This window comes from Dermochelys coriacea, chromosome 1, assembly GCF_009764565.3.
Source record: "Dermochelys coriacea isolate rDerCor1 chromosome 1, rDerCor1.pri.v4, whole genome shotgun sequence".
Lineage (NCBI taxonomy): Eukaryota > Metazoa > Chordata > Testudines > Dermochelyidae > Dermochelys > Dermochelys coriacea.
Genome location: NC_050068.2, coordinates 230825430 through 230847570, shown reverse-complemented (window position 1 = coordinate 230847570; position 22141 = coordinate 230825430). Strand labels below are relative to the sequence as shown.

General features: G+C 42.1%; 1 protein-coding gene across 12 annotated transcripts in view; it reads left to right on the top strand.

Annotated features, from left to right (window-relative positions):
* Positions 1-22141, top strand: part of PPFIBP1 (PPFIA binding protein 1) — a 178193-nt gene that overhangs the window by 139251 nt on the left and 16801 nt on the right. For 6 of the 12 annotated variants that reach the window (XM_043516013.1, XM_043516004.1, XM_043516000.1 and 3 more), the window contains 9 exons: positions 4704-4861; positions 7357-7487; positions 9807-9860; positions 14325-14385; positions 15566-15595; positions 17170-17341; positions 18603-18635; positions 21090-21231; positions 21740-21868. In XM_043516013.1, the coding sequence (XP_043371948.1) occupies positions 4704-4861; positions 7357-7487; positions 9807-9860; positions 14325-14385; positions 15566-15595; positions 17170-17341; positions 18603-18635; positions 21090-21231; positions 21740-21868 (910 nt within the window). The remainder of the gene's footprint in view (positions 1-4703; positions 4862-7356; positions 7488-9806; positions 9861-14324; positions 14386-15565; positions 15596-17169; positions 17342-18602; positions 18636-21089; positions 21232-21739; positions 21869-22141) is intronic. The other 6 variants (XM_038410006.2, XM_043516008.1, XM_043516030.1 and 3 more) reach the window with 1 other exon arrangement.

Genomic DNA, 22141 nt, shown 5'->3' with positions numbered 1-22141 from the left:
CTTGTTGAGGGTGAGGGGGAAGGGCGGATGTGTATTAACACTGTAGGTGACCCCAATGAGCATCCTATGGCTTATAAAAATTGGGGATTTCTAAGATTGCTGGGGGTGGGACTTGGGAGGCCCCACTGAGCCTCTCAAGGAGTGAAGATTGGCACTGGACAGGGGGCAGAATAGCTAACTCATGTCAGTGCAGGGTTCAGGTTTTTCAGTCCCTGAGAGTTCCTGTGAAGGGCCTGGATGGGGGAAGAAGTTCATCACTCTCTACATGTTGGGTACAAGTGATGATTTTTATCACATTTATAATGTGCGAACAGAGTAAAGTCCAGTGATAGATAGATAGATAGATATAGATATATCTATCTATCTATGTGGGACTTTAATAGGGCCAATTTCACAAAGCTGAAAACAATTATGAGCCACATCAGCTGGGAGGAACAAATTAATCAGAAAAATGTGAATGATAATTTGGGAATCATTTAAGACACCTTACAAGATTCCCCGAAAGCCACAATTGCAGAAGGCGGCCATGCTGGTTTAAAAAACCACCTGGTTTAGAGGGGAAGAGAAGGCAGCTATAAAAAATAATTTGATATATAAAAACAAATGGAAGAAAGAGAAAGTTTATAATAATGAATATAAATCAGAAGCTAGGAGTTGTAGAAAATGGATAAGGGAAGCAAAGGATACAAGGGGAAATATATGGCCACTAGAGTTAAGGACAATATGTCAGGCTCTGGGTTCTAGGCGGGTGAGGCCTAGTGGTTGAAGCCACGGCCAAGAACAGGCACCAAGGGTCGAAGCCAGGGACTGGACCGAGGGCAGTGCTGAAACTGTGGTCTGGGATAGGCTGTGGTCAGAACCAAGGTCAAAGTCTGTAGACTAGCCAAATCAGTGTTGCAATTGGACTCCTGATGCAGGCCAAAGATCAAATCTAGGTTCGAGTCATTCTAAGGGGTCCAGTGGCAGGTACAGGGCTGGTGCAAGGTGGGATTTAGGGCATGGACAAGGCTGGAGAGGGCTAGAACAAGGCTCAGGCAAGGTTGAGGCAGGAACAGGAACCGGATCAAAGGCAGGCTGGAAGCCTAGGGAGTATGTAACAATGCCAGGCAGCAGGAGAGTTCCTGACCAAGTAGTGCTGTTGCACAGGCTAACTGGCAGCTCGTGGGGGGGGAGGGGAAGGGAGTGGTCAGGGAAATACCTGTACCTGGGGATCCTCTGACCCAGGCCTGCCCAGGGATTGACTGCAAAGCCTGTGAGCCAGCAGCAGGATGGGTAGGGGGAATCTTCCCCTCCCTTCTACCCTCCACATTTTGCTGACTCGAAAGCCACCTGCAACCTCGCTTCCACAAGCCTTAGGAGGAGAGTCCGACCATTAGGCAATAGAGGGAAGTCTCACTAATGGGCTGCTCCTAAGCTCTACAGAAGAGGAACCCTCATCCTGAGGCTTCCAGAGATTGGATCTTAGGAGGTCAGCACAGGATGGTGGGTGGGGACTGTGATTTGCAGGATATTCGGTGGCCAACAGAATAAGGGGGCATCTCCCTATCTTCCCAAGAGCTGTTGGATCTCCTAGCCCTCAAGGGGTTTGTAGGAGCAAGACTCCTCCCCAGCAGCTCCTAGGACCATTTTTAAAGAAGAGAGAGAAATTCCTGCACAAAAATTTCATGAAGGTGAAGATAAAGTGGCAGGGGGGTGTTTGTGGTTTGAGTGCATTTGACCTTTCAAAATGTTGGAGTTGAATACAAATGAAAAACTGTGCTAAGGTTTCATTTTTGCAGTAAGGCACCCAAACTACTTTTGCTCTGCCCCTGTTGCAATGCACTGAGGAAAATCACAAGTTCATGCTGCCTTAGCCACCCATAAGAAGCAGTTGCATTATATCAATGATCACTGAAATGCCTTAGTATTAATCATATAGCAAGTGTGCTGCTTGACAGCATTGTTATCGTCCTACGTAATACACGTAGAAGCACTTATACAAATTTCTGTTTAGACAAGTTGCATGGTGAAAGCAATCATTCCCCACTTACTAAGAGCCTGATCCTAAACCCATTGAAGTCAATAGCAGTCATTCCATTGACCTCAGTGGACTTCAACTCAGGATGTAAGAGCATGATCTTTCCTGGTGGGCTTCTCATGGTGGGCAGTTTATTTACTAGTGTCATTGACCCCAGCTTGCACGTCCGTATATACCGGGGATAGACAATCTATGGCACGCAAGCTGATTTTCAGTGGCACTCACGCTGCCTGGGTCCTGGCCACCAGTCCCAGGGGGCTCCACTGCCAGCCGGGGTTACATCCGCCAGCCCTGCTCAGCCCACTGACGGCCCCAGGTCACAGCCACCGGTCCGGGGGGCTCTGTTGCTGGCCTGAGGTACCAGCCGCTGGCCCCCTGTCAGCCGGGGTTCCGGCCACTGGCCCCACTCAGCCCGCTGCTGATCCCAGCCACCAGTCCGGGGGGGCTCTGCTGCTGGCCTGGGGTACCAGCCACTGGCCCCACTCAGCCTGCTGCCGGCCCCAGGTCCTGGCCACCGGTCCAGGGGGCTCAGCTGCTGGCCTGGGGTCCCAGCAGCTGGCCCGGGGCTCTGTAGCAACCCCCCAGCTGTGGCCCTCTGGCCCCAGCCTGGGCTAGTGAGGGGTGCAGACAGGGCCACAAAGGGGCACAGCTCAGCATGGATCACATGGATTCTTATTACTCGCACGCAAAACCTTAAATTAAAGTGAATAAATGAAGACTCGGCACACCACTTCTCAAAGGTTGTCATCCGCTGCTATATACAAACTTCATATGCCTATGTCATGAAATTTGAGCATTTACATGAAAAGAGCAAAGGGTGGTATTACAGAACAACCTATTTAGTAGTGGCGACCCAGAGAGTGGTTTTGAAACCAAGGTTCAGTGGTGCACATTTGTGATACTCTACATGCCATGGGAAATGATAAGTGTATTTTATTTCTTGTATGCTTCACAGAACAGAGACAGTGTTTTCGGCGAGAGAAAAAGGGGCAGTAAGGTTGAGATTTTACTTTGACAATAAATTACAGATTCTAGAAACACAGCGCTGTGAATAACAATGACAAGAAAAAGCATTGGGGCAGTCATGTGGTACTTCGGTATTGATCAGAAGTGTAGAAATCCATACCTTTCAATATGACTGAACCAGTTAAAGAATGGCAGTGCTGTCAGTGAAAGCAGACTACACAAACTCTAACATGGTAGGGAATTGGCAGACTGAGACACCATTGATTTGTAGCACTGTATAAACTGGCAGGGAATTTTTTGTTCTTATTTAGAAGCTAGCACAGTAATTGATTTTGACTGTTCTTTTTCCAGTTATTTACTGCCTTGAGTTTTGTCCCCCATTTTGGCTCAGATGGCACGATGGAGACAGATTTTGATTCTTCATCTTACATTTGAGACAAACATGTTGGTTTCTTTTTGGCTCAGTGGGAATGGGAAAAGAAATGTCTCTGTGCAATGTTTTGGCATCTGAAACGTTAATGAACACAAAGAATGTTCAACACGTTGAAAAAGAACCCACTGAAATGCTCATGTGGAGGGAGTGGGTTTCTGCTGTAATTAAGAAATATAATTGCATGAGCAGGATTCTTCCGTCCACTGTGGCCCTTTTTAATCTGCTACAGTTGCGTTAATGAGTCATTAGACAACTGGACCCAGCTAGGGGAAAGTTCCCCCAGCTTAGGCTTTGTATGAGCTGGCTTTTACACTGCTGCATGCGGGCCCCATCATAAGCCCTGCTTTGGATGTATATGAGAGTGGACAGGATAGGATGGGGCAGGGCCACAGCACGAATCACTGTAGAGATTCCAGGCAGTGCTGCTACCATAGGCAGCTGGAGACAGGCAGCCCTTCAGGGCTACTTTACTCCAGGAGCCACAGGGGCCTCCGCAATAGCCCAGAATTGGGAGGGCACCAAGCCACCGTTAGTCCCTTTCCTCTAGCCACAATGTGCTGTGCCCTGCCTCTTAATGGCACAGCAAAACATCTCACCCCATGCATTTAAATGAGGATTATGCATTCTGGTTCCCCAAGAACCCCAGATAAACCTTAAATAATCTTTCGGGAGTCCACTAACTGTATATTTTTGGAAATTTCATTTATTCAAAACCACAACTTAAAAGAAATTCAACCCTCTTGGATTTAAAAAAAAAAATCCAGTTGGATCATTAGTGTGCAGGATTTCTGCCTAACATTGCCTAGACATCAAATTCCAAAGAGGGATTTATAGGGCCAGATCTTCAGCTGGAAATTGGCATGGCTCCATTAAAGCCAATGGAGCTATGTTGAATTACACCAGTTAAGGATCTGGCTCACAGTGTGAAACTTCACTTGCCTTTTGTTGTATGGGCACAGCACAAACATGATCCTGTGGCTGCCTATGGGGTATCAGTATTTCTGTCCTGCTTTGGTACTGCTGGAATTGGAGCTCCTGCTGTTAAGCACTGATGCTTTTTTGTTATTGGTGGAGTTTTACATTAAGCTGTGTTGGGAAATCATGATGCCAGTCAGGAAAGGGTTAAAGAAGCCAGCAATCCCACCCTTACACCCTGTCTCCTCCTATCACCGTCGCCCCCCATCCCAACCCTGTTGCCCTATTGAGCCCATAAATAAAAGTCCTCCGTAAAGCAAAACTCATATGTACTGAACTAAAGCCAGTTTGTTTGCATTTCTATTCTACTAGGCAAAGAAGGCGAATGTGAAGAATTTTTAAATTCAGGATCTGTTTCAGCGGTTTTATTGGACATGCAGAGTTTAACTGAGCAAGAGAAAAGCCCATCTCCTGTCCCAATAATCAGCTCTCCGAGCCATGAAGAGTTTAACACCACTGTTCCCGAAGAGGTATTGTTCTTTATTTTCTCTCAACGTATCACTGCTTGACAATGTTACTCATGCTGTAGTTGTATTATAGAAACAAGCCCTCACCTTCTTTGTTTTCTTGCTTCTTAAGCAGTTTCAGTAAAACTTCCCCATTTTGTTTGGAAAGACCTTACCAGTATGGAATTTGTTTGAAAGCCACGAACCCCAAATTTGTAAACACAAAAAATCTTTTTTAATTTTCATTAAAATGTCCAGAAATGATTTTAATATCAAATATAAGAAAGTTTCTGGAACTGTATTCTCACTGATTTTATGTAATATCTTATTTAAAAGCTTGTTTTCACTTACCTGAAGTAAATTTGAGACTATTTAAAATCAGTTAAAATATATACTATAGTATGTTTAAAGGGGTACAATCTACTTGGTATCTTCTCCATTTCCAAAAATGAGTTTTATAAGTAGTTTATGATCTGTCCCACAACAACATCTTTGATTTTACAAACATGTTTTCCTATATTTAAAATATTTCTCTCTCCCCTCAAAGCGCTCATGCAAAATGAGGAACTAACTGATTATAAAGAGAAAACCAGTGGAAATAGCTGTAAACCAAATGCTGTCAAATGCACTAAGCAAGCAAACTGAAACATATGATCACCATCCCTGGCTCTCCCGACCCATCCCCCCCCCCCCCCACCACACGTTTCATTTATAGTAATCTTCAGGGTACCTTGTAACAGTGGATCAGAAAATTTCAGAGGGGTATGATTCTTTTGAGTTGATGTCCCTTTAAACCTAGGGCATGGCCCTGCATTCCTTCAGCTGGAGATCCAGTGAACAGGCCGTGCAGGATTGGGCACTAAGAAAGAGTACTGTATCATGACAGTTATGTATAGGCAATATCTTACACCAAGATAACACGTGAGTAAGTCTTTTTCACTTCTGTGGGACTGCTCATGTGTGAAAAGTTACTCATTTGAGTAGTGGGATTAAGACCCTAATTTTTATTTAGTATATTTACAAGTCTGGTGCTTTGGCCTTCTGGAAGGCTCTGAACAGATTGGAACATGGTGTTTGCCTCCATGGGTTGAATTTATATATGAATACATGGTTTTCTTGATTCTCTTGTAAAGAAATCGACAACAATGGTGAAATGAATTACTGTAGCACGTAGAAGCCCTAATCATGGACTGGGACCCCACTGTACTAAGGTTGTACAAAGCCAGCCCAAATCCCAGCCCCAAAGAGCTTTTAATTTAAGTACAAGACAAGGCCCAACAGGTGGAGATGGTGGAGAAACCCAGCTGCATTCTACCAGCAGTTTCATTCACAAACATGTCTTGCATTTGCATTGTAAAATAATGGGGATCATTTTAGCTGACGTGGTACTGTCCTTTTATACATCATGTATTTAAACTGTTTCTTGTGTTTCTGAATATCTGAGATAATAAACATTGAAAATTAAAAGTGTAATTTTCTCTTACCTTTTGTGTGTGTTAGTTTATATATTGTGCCTCTCTGTTTGGGCAAATCACTTAAACACATGATCACATCCCATTGAAGTTGCATTTAATGGGACTTAAGCACATGCATAAAGTTAAGCACCTGCTTAAGGGTTTCACTGAACAGGGATGGATTTACACAAGTGTATAAAGTGAATTCATCTATTAACATTATGTAGATATTTAATAGGATGTTAGAGAAATTACTTTTAAAAAAATCCCTATAAAATTTAATAGAAAATAACTTTGTACAGGGTTTTGGACCATTCTATAGAACTGAAGAGCGGGCTTATAATTTTCTATTGAATCCTCCAGGATGTTTCAAATAACCTATGAGAAAGTTACAGTTTTCTATTAAATTCCATAGGACTTTTCCAGGTTGTTTTTTTATCTTTTAATTTTAATGTTATGGGTACATTCTACTGTTATGTTCTGATATGTATATGAGCAGTAGTCCCATCGAACCCAATGGGATGCATCCCATGCGTAAAGCTGTGCATGCATAAATAAATGATAGGATTAGGCCTGAAGCCCAGATTCAGCAGAGCCCTTAAGTGTGTGTTTAAATGCTTTGCTGAATCAGGGCGTTAGTGCTTAGAGCCAGAGAGAAGCACTTTACATTTAAAAGAAAATAAATAGCTTAAATAATTGGCAAGCTTTCTGGAAGTCTCGGAGGAGCCAAGGACTGAACAGAGATGGAGAGTGAACTATTGTTTTATGTCATAGGGGGGTCCCTAGGGGAGACGCATAGACCAGGCAGCATCAAGAGGCTTATGCTGCTTTTATCCATCCTGTTGTACCTGCTCTGTATACCAACAGAAGATTTTAAGCTCCAGTGTTGTCAGCCTGGCCCATCTTTATAAGCACTAAACTATGTTTATAGTAAAAAGAAAATGAATTGAACCATATGCCTGAGTCAGACTTTTTATTTTTGACACTGATCTATTTGATTCTTCTTTTCATGCAGTGATTGTGTAGTTTTTGCCCACTGTAATGTTGTATCCTTTCTTCTTTTAGAATTCATTACAAATTCACACCAGCATCTTGCAAGTTTCAATCCCTGCTTTTCCACCAGCACCCAAAAGCTCAGAAGCAGCTACAGAAAAAGTGAAAGCACAGCCTAAACCAGAAGTTGTGAGTGAAGTGAGGTATAGTTATTACAAACTATTTCTAACTGGTATGTAAAGTCAAAGTTTTATTACAAAATGTTAGGTGAAATTGTGTTCATTGGACAATTAGGGTATTAAGTCTGTTTCCTCAAACTAGCACTGTCACGTATTATAATGTCCATCTAGTGTTGAACTATATGCTCACCAAACCCATTTGTTTTTGCATTTCTGTTATCATTGTTGTTCATTATAGCACCAATAGTGTGCTACGTGCTTGCAAACAAAGAAGGTGTTGAAATTAATAGGATGGCTGAATGTGGCACAATAGGTGCTCCCTGCCACAGTTTCCTTCCCTGAGATGGGTCTCCTCAGCACACACCAGCCAGTGATAGAGCTGTGACTTATCCTTCTGGCCAAGTCACAAACAAAACTTTATCCCTTCTGAGGTAGCAAATGTCCAACTAAGAAGTCACAACAAACAAAAAGGTTCTTCTACTCTTTGCGGGTTTCTCTTCATCCCACCCTCTGGGACCTGTTCCCAGTTTCTGGGCTACCTTTAAGTCTTTATGGCCCTGCTCCAGTAGAGCATCGGTCCCCAGGCTGGTTCCACTGGAGTAGTGGTTCTCAACCAGGGATACGTGTACCTCTAGGGGGTTCGCAGAGGTCTTCCAAGGGGTACATCAACTCATCTAGATATTTGCCTAGTCTTATAACAGGCTACATAAAAAGCACTAGCTAAGTGAGTACAAACTAAAATTTCATACGGACGATGACTTGTTTAGACTGCTCTATATACTGTACACTGAAATGTAAGTACAATATTTATATTTCAATTGATGTATTTTATAATTGTGTGGTAAAAATGAGAATGTAAGCAATTTTCCAGTCATAGTGTGCTGTGACACTTCCGTGTGATTTTGTAAACAAGTAGTTTTTAAGTGAGGTGAGCCTTGGGTGTACACAAGACAAATCAGACTCCTGAAAGGGCTACAGCAGTCTAGAAAGGTTGAGAGCCACTGCCCTGAAGTACCCTTCTCCTGCAGACCCTGGCTCAGAAGCTTATACAGGAGCCTGTCCATTCTTTCTGGTTCCACAGGGAAGATTGATCTCCCTCAGCTCTTTTACAAGGCCTAGGTGTCCATTAAGTTGTCACTTGACTCTCCGTAGCCATGCCACCTCAGTCTGGGAAATAACTAATTAATTATGGAATGTGTATGGCTGGCTCCATTTTTCCCCTTTAAGATAGGGATGAAATGCAGTGGGGAATCAGGATAATTGTTTTTACATTATATAAATAGCTTAGTTTTAGATGCAGTATCATCATGTGTACTGTGAATTTGCAATAAGCGATTTGCACTTGGAGATTTTTTTAAAAATTCCTGCAAAGCACTGCCAAACCCAAACCAAAACTGAGAGTGACTAGCCAGTACTGGTCACAGGAGCCGTAACTAAGCTACCAGGAAGAAGATGAGTCACAGTTTCAAGAAGTCTGAGAGACTGATTCCCTTGAGGCTGGCATATGACAATGAAACTGGGTTTTTCTAGCCTGAGGCATAAGTGAGTGCAGATTTTAATAAGGAGCGTTGTTTGAGATTTTTAAAACCAGCTAGAGGATTACAGCCTTAGCCACAGAACTCCTAGTAAAGCTAATGAGAGGTGTTTAGCTAAATTCCTTAGTTGGCTTTTGAAGATCTCAACAATTATTTTTATCTATAGTAATGTGGCATGTTAGGAATCCAAATGCCATGAAATTTCATTGATATAAGACTGTCTTTGACTTTAGGGTACAAACTAGAGCAGACAAGTGTTGAAGTGTGCTTTCTTTGGCCCTGACCCAGGAAAGCATCTCCACCCAGGACAGCACTTGTGCTTAAGTGTTTTCCTGAATCAGGGCCTCTGTCTTTCTCTGCTCTCCTTTCCTCCTTCCCACTCTTCCAGTGGTTCCCATATTTCTTCAAACTGTGCTGCCACACATGTAACTCTAGCCTTAAGCAATGTGAATCTCATTTCTTGTTCATTTTCTCTATTTTTAAAGACAATCACTGTGACCCGACTCATTCCCAGAGTTCCCGTTATAGGCTGCTTGTGTATTCCTTTCTTGCAATGGCATATGAGACCATTACATATGCTGTGACCTCTTAATTTACTCACTCAATTCCTGAATATGTTGGTTAGCCTGCGGTGGTATAGGAATTCTTTGCCATGCTTCTTGAGTTCACTCCCATCCTTTTACTTTTATAACAGAAGATGACAGAAGGAAAGATTTGATTTGTGGTAATTATATAGCCATTCACGTGAAAAGAGAGAGAGTGGAATTCATAGGTATCTTATAATGGAGTACCTTGTCTGTTTTTACAGTGAAGGGACAACACCATGTTCCTCCGTAGAAACACAGCCATGTGACAGTCCATTGTAAGTACCATATCAACCAATGAAATGCGTCTACTTAAACACCTTTCTACCATATTTGTAAAGATTTTTTGTAATGATCACATGCAAATGTGTGGTGGTGTTCTAACCATGTTAACTCATTTTAAAATAATTTGGTGATGAGAATTTTCTGCTCTGATCGTTTCTAATCATTTCTAGTGCTTTTTCAATAAATATATACTAGCATCTCATCTCATTTCTGTTGCGGTATGAAATGTCTTCAGTCAAGTCATGTAACATCAGTAGGCTTGGGACTTAAAAATTTTTTTTTTTTAATATGCATGTGACAGGTTTCTCCCGGGGTGCCATGCCACCTGGAACTGAGAAAACCACTGATCCCGACTGACTCACTAGCCTGGCTCCCTTTATACTGTAACCAATGCATGGTGGGGCCAAAATGAGTCACCCGGTGTGCCTTGGAGCAAGGGGTTAACTTCCCAACATGCAACTGTTGCCATCCCATAATGTCATCTGTATCCCATAATTTTTCCACTTTTTTTTTAAAAAGCCCACAAACCCACATGGCACTCCTTGCTGTCCACATTTCTGACAAGTGTGAAGCCTGCACAGCTCTCAATGTTATAACTGTTGCAAGCACAGGGTGCACGGTGCTTCAGTATTTGCAGAGTCATAAGAAGAACCAAATCAGCGAGGAACATGAGAATTTCCTGCGAGACACTTGGCTGAGGGAGATGGCGAGAACCAATTCAAGGTTGTTGGTGACATTCGTGGAGCAGCTGCCGATGGCAGAGCGCCACTGCTGGGCCCAAGAAACGAGCACTGACTGGAGGGATTGCATCATACTGTAGGCTTAGGATGATGAGCAGTAGCTGCAGAATTTTCAGATATGCAAGGCCACGTTCCTGGAGCTGTGTGCCAAGCTCACCCCAGCCCTTGAGTGCAGGGACACCAAATGAGAGCTGCACTGACAGTGGAGAAGCGAGTGGCAATCACGCAGTGGAAACTTGCAATGCCAGATTGCTGCCTGTCAGTAGGAAAACATTTTGGAGTTGGAAAATCCACTGTGGGGAGCTGCTGTCATGCAAATGTGCAGGGCCATTAATCATCTCCTGCTATGCTGGACTGTGACTCTTGGCAATGTGCAGAATATAGTGGATAGATTTGCAGCAGTGGGGTTCCAGAATTGTGGTGGGGCAATAGATGGGGGACAGTTCCCTATTTTGGCCCCAGAGCACCTTGCCACAGAGTACATTAACAGAAAGAGCGGCTTTTCTAGCGTTATGCAATCATTGTTGGATTACTGGGGACGCTTTGCTGAGATCAATGTGGGCTGGTCAGAGAAAGTGCATGATACTCGCCTCTTTAAAAACACAGGACTGTTAAGAAAGCTTCAAGCAAGGACTTTCTTTCTGGACCAATGGATTACCATTGGTGATGTTAACGTGCCAATAGTGATCCTGAGCTCCTTCCCCTGGCTCCTCTGGGTCATGAAACCATACACTGGCCACCTCAACAGCACCAAGGAAAGATTCAGCTACCTGCTCAGCAGATGCAGAATGACAGCTGAATGCACTTTTGGAAGGTTGAAGGGACACCGGCATTGTTTACTCACAAGACTGGACCTCAGTACAAAACCTCAGTGGTATTGCTGCCTGCTGTACCCTGCATAATATCTGTGAAGCAAAGGGAGAAAAGTTGCCACGAGAGTGGAGGTGGAGCAGCTGTTATCTGAGTTTGAACAGCCAGATGAAAGGGCTAATAGAAGAGCTCAATGTGGAGCTATGCAGGTCATGGAGGCTTTGAAGGAGCACTTGAACAGTGAGCCAGAATAATGCATTGTGGTGTACTCGCTCAGCCTGGGCATACTCTTTTGGGATATGTTAGACATTGTGAGGTGCTTAGTGCACATCTGTGGTATAACGCTGTCAATGCACCTATTAATTTTCTGGTGCTTGCTGTCCATTTATGATTATTATACTGTTTGTCACTGATCCTATGAGTTGTTGCACATTGTACAGTAACCAGTAAGTGGGTGGTTTTAGAGATGCTAGGTACTCTGCAACTAGTTGTAAGCTAATAAAGAGGAATTATTTTCCAAATAATGGAATTTTATTCAGTAACAAAACCAGTGCAAAGAAAAGTCTGTGCATTGTAAAAGTAAATACATTCAAAACTTAATAAATGCGGGAAGAGAACTTAAGGAGAGAGAACGTTCATATCCATTTTACCCACACATATAGCAACTGTGGCTTTCACAAGTCAATGTACTTGAAGCTGTGGTGAAGTGGTAGATGTAAGAATACAACCCCTGATACCAGGTGGAATATTGAGGGCGGGTGTAGAGAGGTGCTGTAATGGAGTTCACCATGGACTGCAAAGGGAAGTGAGCCCGTGACTGTTGAACCTCTCCGACTATGGCAGTCTGCAGCATCTGTGTTTGAAGCCCCATTGTGACCTGGTGCATCATCTTCTCCTTTTTCTGCTGGGACTCCTAGGCCTTTCTCCTGTCCGTTCTTTCCTTCTCCAGGCTATCCGCAGTGTTCACATTCCAGGCCCCTTGCTATTGGTATGATGCAGCATGTCTCGCAGGCTCTCATTGAACATGTCATCCTGAGTCCTCTTCTTTCACCTCCTTCTCTGGCTCAGGCGTTCCATGGTTGTGGAGAGGGAACCCCTCAAGGCTGCAGTGGCAGCAGCTGCAGATGAATCACATAGAGGTACCATTGTCGGTGTAGTCACAATGGAAACTGAAACTTGAGATTCAGAACTCCCTTCCCTTGCTCCCATAAAGTTTTAAACAAGACACGCTTGTTGACACGTCTGCTTCTAAATGCTTCTGTATGGCACCACTCACAGCCATGGTGAGTGTGGCCCACCAGGGTGAGGAAAATGAAGAGGGAATTGCTCAGATGCATGAAACTGAGTATAAGGCAATGGCCCTGAATACTGGCACCATTTTCCACAAGCAGTGGTGATTTTAGCTAATCTCTCTCTCTAGAGGGTAACAAAGGCTTAGAGAGCACAGCCGCGGCTGGCGTCCTGGAGCTGCCCAGGCCCCTGTGCTGCTACCCTGCAATGGTGCCTGCCACAGTTATTGCTGGCTGGCATGTGAAAGTGCCCTACCGCAAAGGAAGAAATAAGACTGTCATCCTTGGAAACATTCGGGAGAGGACTGCAGAGTACCTCCATGAAAGTTTCATTAAGATCTCTCAGGGGGATTCAAGGGACATCCCTGTGTACAGAAACAACCTGCTCCTCATGGTCTCTCTTCCCTAACTCTGCAGGGGAATGAAAAGCAGATAGCAGTGCTACAGCTCTTTGTTGTACTTCTAGTACAAGACAATTAATGAAAAGTCGATAGCTGTGCCCTGTTAAATTGGGGGTGCCATCAGTACATCATTGTGATGGGAAATACATTTACACTTCCCCTGCATTGGGCTCGCCCGTGCTCAACTGCAGGGACTGACTGTACTGCAGTGGAATCTCAAACAGGTCCTGGCTCCTGTCATCCCTCATCTTCCTCCTCTTCCTTGCTGTTCATAGCAGGAGTCTGTGTCTCGGTCTCTGCCAAGTATGGCATGCAGCTCTTCTGTACCTCGACCATATGGGATGCTTACATCGGTGGGAGATGAATTTAAATGTAGACATGCACAATTAGGTTGATGCAAGGCAGCGTATGTCGACTTAACTTCATAGGATAGACCAGACCTATGTCTCATTGAAAGTCACTTCTGAAAATGGGACTTAGTGTGACATTTTCAAAAGCAGCTAAGTGACTTAATAATCTAAGTCTCTTAAAATGAAATTTGGCAATACCTGTTGTTGACAATGTTGTCTTTCTTTTAAAATGTTTCCTAGTTCCGTTTTTTCAATTTTTTGCAATCTAAAAATGGTGTGTGCATTTTCCTTCTTTGATTGTGATCCCAAAACAGTTTCTTTTCTATCTTTACTGAAATCCTAAAATAAGTGATTTTTTTCCTTGAGGGACTTTTCTTTAAAAATAGTTATATTTTGTTTTTAAAATGTATATGCAGTTCTTAATAAGTGAAATAACAGAGAATTTTAAAATGTTCACCCAAATTGCTTGAATGAAACCTGTACAACATGGTTACTGTATGCATACATGCAAATTAAACTCTAAGCTTGTAAATTATGCATGTAATTTGGCTCATGCAAGTATATGTTTTGGGTGTGTATTTTCTGCCTACCTTTTGGAAAATTTAATTTAAAATAAGAAGCAAAGAATTTCGGAGTTAAACATCCTGTCGCTCCAGCATTAGCTTGTCCTCTTGTACCTTAACAGTAATTGTGCTACAGAAGATCTCCTGGCAATACCTAGCCACTGCATGGGAGGAGTTAACAAGGGAGGGCTGTAATACAATCTTTATACAGTTCTTTAGAATACATTTGCCTTTGAGACAGTGGGGTCTAACTCCATTAACTCCTAATTATTTTTTTATTTTGATTTTTATGTTCTTATTATAGAGTGTCACCCCTGCAAAAATCCAGCAGTCTGGGCAATTTGAAGAAAGAAGCATCAGAAGTGGTTGGTTTTGTTTTAGTCCTTTCTTTCCCCTTAATACTGAGGTCCAGATTGTCTACCCCAGTTCTGGCCCCCTGAGTGATTCAAGAGGCTGGAATCTGGTTGGAGCCAGCTAGTTGAGAATTCCTGTGGTAGTAGGGAAGGTCTTTTAGGTGACATGGAGTCAGTTCCTCTACCAGCTCTGCCTGCCTGCCCCAGATTAGGTTTGGAGCAGAGCATAGCTCTGTTCATTTCATTTACAGCTAGCTATGACCCCATTTGTAACAAAATCCTGTGGATATTAGTGAAGAAGAAAATCTGTCCTTGAATATTTAGGGGTCTATCCTCTTATTGTATGAAGTACTTACATAAGTAAATTTCCTACACTCCAAAGCTGTGTCTTCATTAAGTAAAAAGGTGTATTCTTAATTCAAGTTACCTAATGAGGTAAAATCCTAGTAAAGACAAGGCAGTTTGCCATTGTCATGTAAGTTAGAAGGGCAAGTTGGAGACAAGGGGCCCCCAACATGTCAGCAATAGAGATGGGTGAATGATAGAGATGGAGGAAACTGGAGGAGAGGGTGAATTTTTCTTAGGATTAAAAACCTTTATCTGTCATAATGAGAACCAAAACTAAACAGGTCAGATCTGAGTCCCATTATATCCAAATCTATGATAAGTAGCTCTAGTTCAGGCTCACTGTTATTTGCAGAGCTATGGAAGGGCAAACCTGGAATTATACCTCATAAGATTTATTTTCACTGCTCAGAGAGAGATGCTTTTTTACCAGCACTAAATTAATTTAATTTTTGTAATTAAAACCAGTGTTGGTTGTGCAAAGCCATTAATAAATCAGGATCTAAAAAGGACTATATTATGAAGTCCAAGACCTAAACAGAACTGCATGTATAGGGGGAAATAAAAAGTTACTTTAATCTAGGGGAAGTATAGTTCTTATGTGCCAATATATATTTATGCCTGTATCTGTATTTTCACTCTATGCATCTGAAGTGGCTTTTTTACCCATCAAAGCTTATATCCAAATAAATCTGTTAGTTTTTAAGGTGCCACTGGGCTCCTCATAGTTCTTAAGTGATTTCTTTTGAAAAATAGAAGAGGAAAGAAATCTCACTATTTTTAACTGAAATGAATTAAATAATGGGGTAACTAAGAATTTTAACACTTCTCAATCCTTCCCAAACAGGACAAAGAACCTGTACAGAAACCAGCAGAGGTAACTTTTGTGTGCGTCTTCTTGTGAAGTGATGCAGAGAGCAGAAGGTGTTTTAAATAACATAGTTTTATTCACATTGTGTCAGAATTTTTAAGGGAGAATAGCAGACCTGCAAGCCAGGTTGTGACGTGTGATTCAGGGAATATATTTGGGTCTCCACCATCACTTTGTGTCAAGTTTATATTCTCTCTCTCACTCTTGTCTTCTCACACATGGCTCTTCATTTTGACTTGCTGAGAATAAATAAAATCACCCATTAGCTATTTTTCCCCACCTTCTCTTTGGGCAAACATCTTCAAATCACTGTCTCCTAGTTGAGGTTCTCCCCTCACCTATACTCATCATGCCTCAAGGACACCCCTTATTGTGGTAGGCTGTCCTAGCTAAGGACGACTCCAGGGGGCTTGCAGCCCAAACCATTGATGCTTCTCCTGAGCCAGCCAGAGGATTCCTTACAGAGCAGCACAAGCAGTTCCTGTTCCCATATGGCAGAATGCATGCTGCTGCTTCCGCGTGCTCATCCCTTGTCAGCCCAGGATCAAGGGATTTAGTGTGTCTCCAGGCCTGCAAGCCTGTGAGGTTACACATTGTTCCATCACAAACAAACAAAGCTGCGTCTCAGATTTGTTGTTTAGTTTTGTAGCATTTGTAATTAACTTGTGTTTTTCTACCTTAGAAACCTTCCAAGTCCACGTTGTTTTGGAGCAGAGTTGCTATTATCCTTTTACAGTGGTTGCCATTAAAAAGTAACCATTTATCAACCACTACCTAGTATGTAGCCACTATTGCCTATTCTTAATAATTTCAGTGAATTACTGAAATTCTAAGTAATGGGGAAGAATCCTAGTATCTCAAATACCACTTTTATAGTCATGACTGTGTTTTTCAGCAAAAGGAGAATTGTTGTGTTTACCTTGCCAATCAGAGACCATGAGAGGTTAAAAGTCATGTTTAAAAACTCAGAATAAATAGAGATGTGCTTATTAATATTACAATTATTATCTTAGATTATCAAAACTGCCAGAATTTTACAAATCTAATTTGTCTCCATCATTTATGCCATTTGCTTGCTGCTTCTGTTTCTTTGAATTGGACAATGGAAATAGGCTGCTAGTCCAGTGATTTTCATACTATGCTCTGCAATCCGCTGATGGTCCATGGAGACTTTCTGGCAATCTGCAGAGAACTGGCCAGTCATGAGGTGCTTGTTCTTCCTCCGTTTTTCCAGAAACTTTCACTGGGAGATGAGGGAGCTCAGGACTTCACAGGATCAAGCCCTATGAAAATGAGTGGTTAATTTATTATTTTAAAGTGCCACTTTTGCAAGATCTGAAACATTTAGTACAGAAATGCTACTGTTAAACAGGTAGTAAATATAATTGAGTCCCGAACACATTTTAACTGAAGATCTTGCTTATTTAATCTAGACTCAGTACTTGCACACTATAATCTATTTTACAGTGCAAATGCTACCTTTTTTACAGATTACCTTTCAGAATTGACTGTGCACAATTAAAAGCTTTTTATGGTGCAATAAGATTAAGTTCTGAAGTTTTGTTTTCCTGACTAATCAGACTAAAGCTCCCATGGAAGCTAACAAGTGTGGAACCCTCCCTCCAAAATCCCCAAGCCATAGTGGTACCGGAGATGAGGACAGTTTTGGTACCCGGAAAGCCAGATCTTCATTTGGACGAGGCTTTTTCAAGATAAAAAATAACAAGAGGACAGCAAGTGCACCTAATTTGGGTAGGTACCACACTCCTGAAAGCATCTCCAGTGTATTTTGAACAAGAGTCTTTTATAATGACGAGGGTTTCTTTTTATACATCTTGTAGCTATCATAAACGGGCAGGGCCAGCCACAGTATAACCCAAAGGCCAAACTGGAGTAACTGGTGGCTGCGCAAGAAAAGTGCTGTGCTATTGAATAGCAGGTCAATCCAACCCTTGCCTTGACCTCTCTGCTCAGACCCTGCATAGCATACTGCACTTTTAAAATAGCAGGTTCCTTACTGAAATGCAGCAGTTCATAAGTATTTTTCTCCTGCTCCAACCTCTGCTCAATACCGTGACCTTATCACAGTGTTATCAGTGTTGTTACCACAGTCCAATATTATACTTAAAATAGCACCTCTACAGAATGCATCCTCCCAGAATTTTAATTTTCCCCTGGGAGAGGAGCAGAGAAAAACAGCCATCCTTCAGAAGTTTAAATGGGATTACTGCCTCCTTGGTCAGAAGAAAAGACTTCCACTCTTGCCTACTTAATGGTCACTTCGATCCTATGCCCAAGGGAGTTAATTTACCCACAGCCTTGTTCTATATGGCCCATGTCTTCCTCTCCCATATATAATATGAAAATTGATAGGCCTACATGGAACAGATTTCAATGATTAGACCCGTTGTCTCGTCCCACTAAGATGTTTTTGTGCCCATTTATTCATATGACATCTGCATGTAACAAAAATAGCAATTTTTAAATAATCCTTACTAGCTGAAGGCAGTGGGGTATAGTGGTCACAGTAGAGGACTGGGAGATGGACCCTGGGTCCTGCTCCTAGCTCTGCTATGAATTTGCTTTGTAAATCTGAGAAAGTCACTTGCATTGTCTGTGCTTCGGTGTATCCATCTGGAAAACCAGTCAATAATACTTGTCTCCCTCATAGGGGTATTGTGAGGTCCAGGCACAATGAATTGTTATGACACATGCAATCTTTTACTTTCTTGTGCTCAAATGCCGATTTGAAATCATCGGAATGTTATTTTACCCTCATTAATATATAGCTTTGCTGTGTTATGTTTTGGTGAGGAAGAGATTAACAGTGTATTGGTAATCCTAATCTGTGTGTGAATTCAGTGCTGTGTGTGGTGCATGTGTTTGTTTTAGTTTTCTCCCCTTGTCTTGTATTTTGCCAGTGTAAATTTTGATGTGTGTTTTACCTTGTCATTCTGCGTATTCTCTCCCATTGTGCTGCGTGTGGTTATATGCATTGTTTGGATATCTGAAGATCGCAGTCGAAGTGCAAGTGCACCTACTTTAGGTATAGTAGTCCTGCATGTCTGCCTGAATCAGTGCTCTGCTGTGATTGCTGCTAACAGCTGGTTATGGCCATGAACTTTTAAAACCGAGCTAGAAACAAGGTCTTTATGTTGAAACACTAAAATGTATGTTCTGTTTAACACTGGCCCACTACTCAAAGTCTGCTGCATTGTTTCATGATAACCACTACTAATGAGACACATTGCGGGTGGATTTACAAAGGTTAATGAACCTCCAAACACAAGGTTGCCCATCAAGGCAAAAAAGAAGGTAGAGAATGGGAGGTAATTGTAGAAGTGTGTGTAATCTACAAAGGCCTGGCCACGCATTCCACTCACTTTTATCATAATGACTTGGTTATTCAGATCATCATCTCTTTGTGTTGTCATCCAACTCAGTGCTTCTGGAAGATGCTAACAGGTAATGCAACATGAGTTCTGGCAGTATTTGTAGGGCTTTAATTAAGGTAGCACTGAAGGGAGGGATACACGATTCTTCCTTTCCAAATAACTAAGGAAGAAATTAATGTAATAAACGTAAGAGAGAAAAACCACACATAACAAATGCTAGTCTGGTAGTTCTTGCAGGTGCTCAGCTATGCTGGTGGATGAGGGCCAGATAGAACCGGAATGGAATGTGTTGCCTTTATGTACACCCATCTAATCCTAAATCAGTGATGGTAATTGAAAGCGGATATGGTCCTAAGACACAACAGAAATAGAGGCAGTCTCCTTATTTCCCATTAGTGTTCCAAATTTCCAAACATCACTTTCATAAAACAGCTATTCTGAAGGATTATTTCAGTGATGAAGGAGATACAGTGAGTGGCTAGTGCCCACAAACCCCTGCTTCTGATTCATTCAACCACGTACTGATATTTCCCACCAAGAATGCTGCTTAAATGTGTTTTTTCCTAAGTTAGATTCCTTTCTAAAATACCGTACCTGTACAGTAACGCTATCCTCCAGCACTGAACACCTCGTTCACCCATCAGTAGAGCTGAAGTGCTCCGAAAGCACGTTTTAAAATAAATGACATAGCTGCCTCTGTTCATGTTTGGCCATTAGAGAAGACACTACTAAATGACCTTTTGCTAGGGCATCGAAACTTTGCCCAACTAAGGGGCACACTGGTGAGTTCCCAGGAGCCACAGGGCTACACCTAACTTGCATTAATTGGAGCAAATTGCAGCCACTTTCATCATTAACTTTGAGGTATTAAACTATAGGTCCCAGCATATCATGTTCCATCTTGATCCAAGTGACTGGCAGTTGCTTTGTGAATGTTGTTTTCTCTTGAAAGGCAATACAGAGTTTTGTATTTTTTTAAAACGAATGATGGTGCCTGTAGCTGTCCATCCATATTAAAGATGATGAAGGTGGCCGCAAACCGCTCTGTGGACTCCAAGGGCTACATTTTGGCTATGGCTGTTTCACTTTAACAGACTCCAGGCAGCAGATTTATATTCACCCTTCTTCAATTTTGTTTTAAGCTTCCATTAGCGAATAACTGATGTAAACAAACTCCTCATCGTTTGTTTGCCCAAAGCTGTATGGCACTTGCTGGCACATCTCTGCTTAAGTAGAATATTAGATTCTGAAATTTGTTTAATCATCTATTTAGCACCTTTTTCTGTTGTTTATTTGTTTTTTCATTTTATAATTTTGGTTGGCAAGAACATTCTTGAGCAGTCCCCAGGTTCACCTGAACTGGATATGAAGTCTCTGTAGATAAATACAGGATAAAGACGTAAGATTTCCATCATGGATGGTAACGTGTTCTTTCCCTATGCAGTGGTGGGTATTCGATACATCCATCCTTTGACTCTTAAAGAAGAAGCAATGGCTTTTTAGTCAGGACACCACCCAAAGTTCATGGTACTCATCTGTGAAGGAGCAAAATAGTCCACTATGTGCAGAAGCATAAGGCCCTCTTTTTCCCAATTGCATTTTGAGTCAGAAGGAGATGGCTTTTGGTAGATTTTGCTAGATGGGGATCTAATTAGAAATTGCATTTTATTATCAGGAACACCGGTGTGAAAATGCTTTATAGTGCTTAGGGAATCCTTCGGTACTACTTCCTGCTGTGCCATTGGATTCCTCTGGGGCTTCCTTGTGCCTCGGTTTATCCATCTGTAAAATGGGGGAAATAACGCTTCTCTGATAGTTTTCTTGGCCTTAATTTATTAATAATTTATAAAGCGTCTTGCGGTCTTTTGTTGCAAGGTACTTAATGAATGCAACGTATTCATTGTTATTGGGTGTCACCAGTTTTCAAACACTAGACCGTTGAAAGGAACACATTTGATCTCCTTTGGATCCCCCTGTTTTCTTAAAATCGATGGTTCACAGTAATTCCAGCATGAGTGGTTACAGACCTCAGTAATGTGCTCATAATGTGAAACCCAGATGAAGTACTGCCAGGTGAAGTTCTACTGCGATTTGTTTTGTAATAGCTGAAACAGAAAAGGGATCTGCAGATCACTTGGACCTAGCTGGTTTGCCCCCTCGACCGAAAGAAACTGATAGTGGGCAGATGTCTCCCTCTTCTCCAGACTCCAAGAAGAAAGCCAGAGGAATCAAGAAATTATTTGGAAGGTAAGTTTTAAATTAAATAATAATAATAATAATAAAGTGAACATCAGATAGGGCTGGATCATTAGAGGGATTGCTAATGTGATAAGTAACCTTTCATCTCTTTTGTCACCAGAAATGCAGCTTAGGCTGGAAATGACATAAAGTCATTACCATTTGCAGTCTGTTGGCCTACGTGAAATGACTTGGTAGTCTCAATACAGTTCCTAGTAAATAGTTATCCTTATTGCAAAGTCACTGCCATGCCTGACATGTTTTTGTTGTTTTTTTGTTCTCTCTCTTAGTTCTTTATCCTCAGCTTCTCATCCTTCTTCTCTCCCATCCCCCCAACCTGGACTCTGCCAGTTTTTAAAATAGCCCTAATGGAGCTTAGTGCAGATGAAAAGGTGCAAAAAGTATTGCAATTTATTTCAAGACTGCATAGTGTATTCCATGGTTTCGACAATAAAGGGATTTATTCTTGGTTATCATATGTTAGGGATATTAAATGTGCTTTACCTCTTTTACTTAGGCTTAAAAGGAGCCAGTCTACCACATTTAACCCGGATGATATGTCTGAGGCAGAATTCAAAAGAGGAGGGACAAGAGCGACTGCAGGACCAAGACTGGGCTGGTCTCGAGATCTTGGGCAGTCTAACAGGTAAGAGGAGCTGCAGTGAACCAGAACATGCAGTGCTTTTCCACTTCTATTTGCCCTTGTAGAAGGCTTTCGTTTTCCTACTGTATTAAGAGGAATTGTGCTTTGCAAAAGTTAAGTTAGAGTAACATTAGCATTGCTAGCAAAAGGAAACGGACAAGCCCCGGCTCTTTGGGACATTGTCCTCCTTAAGAGGATGGGTCGGGAAATTAATGTACTAAGTTTGGCCCCCATACTGCAGTGACTCACATGGGTGGAATCCCGCACCTGAGTGCA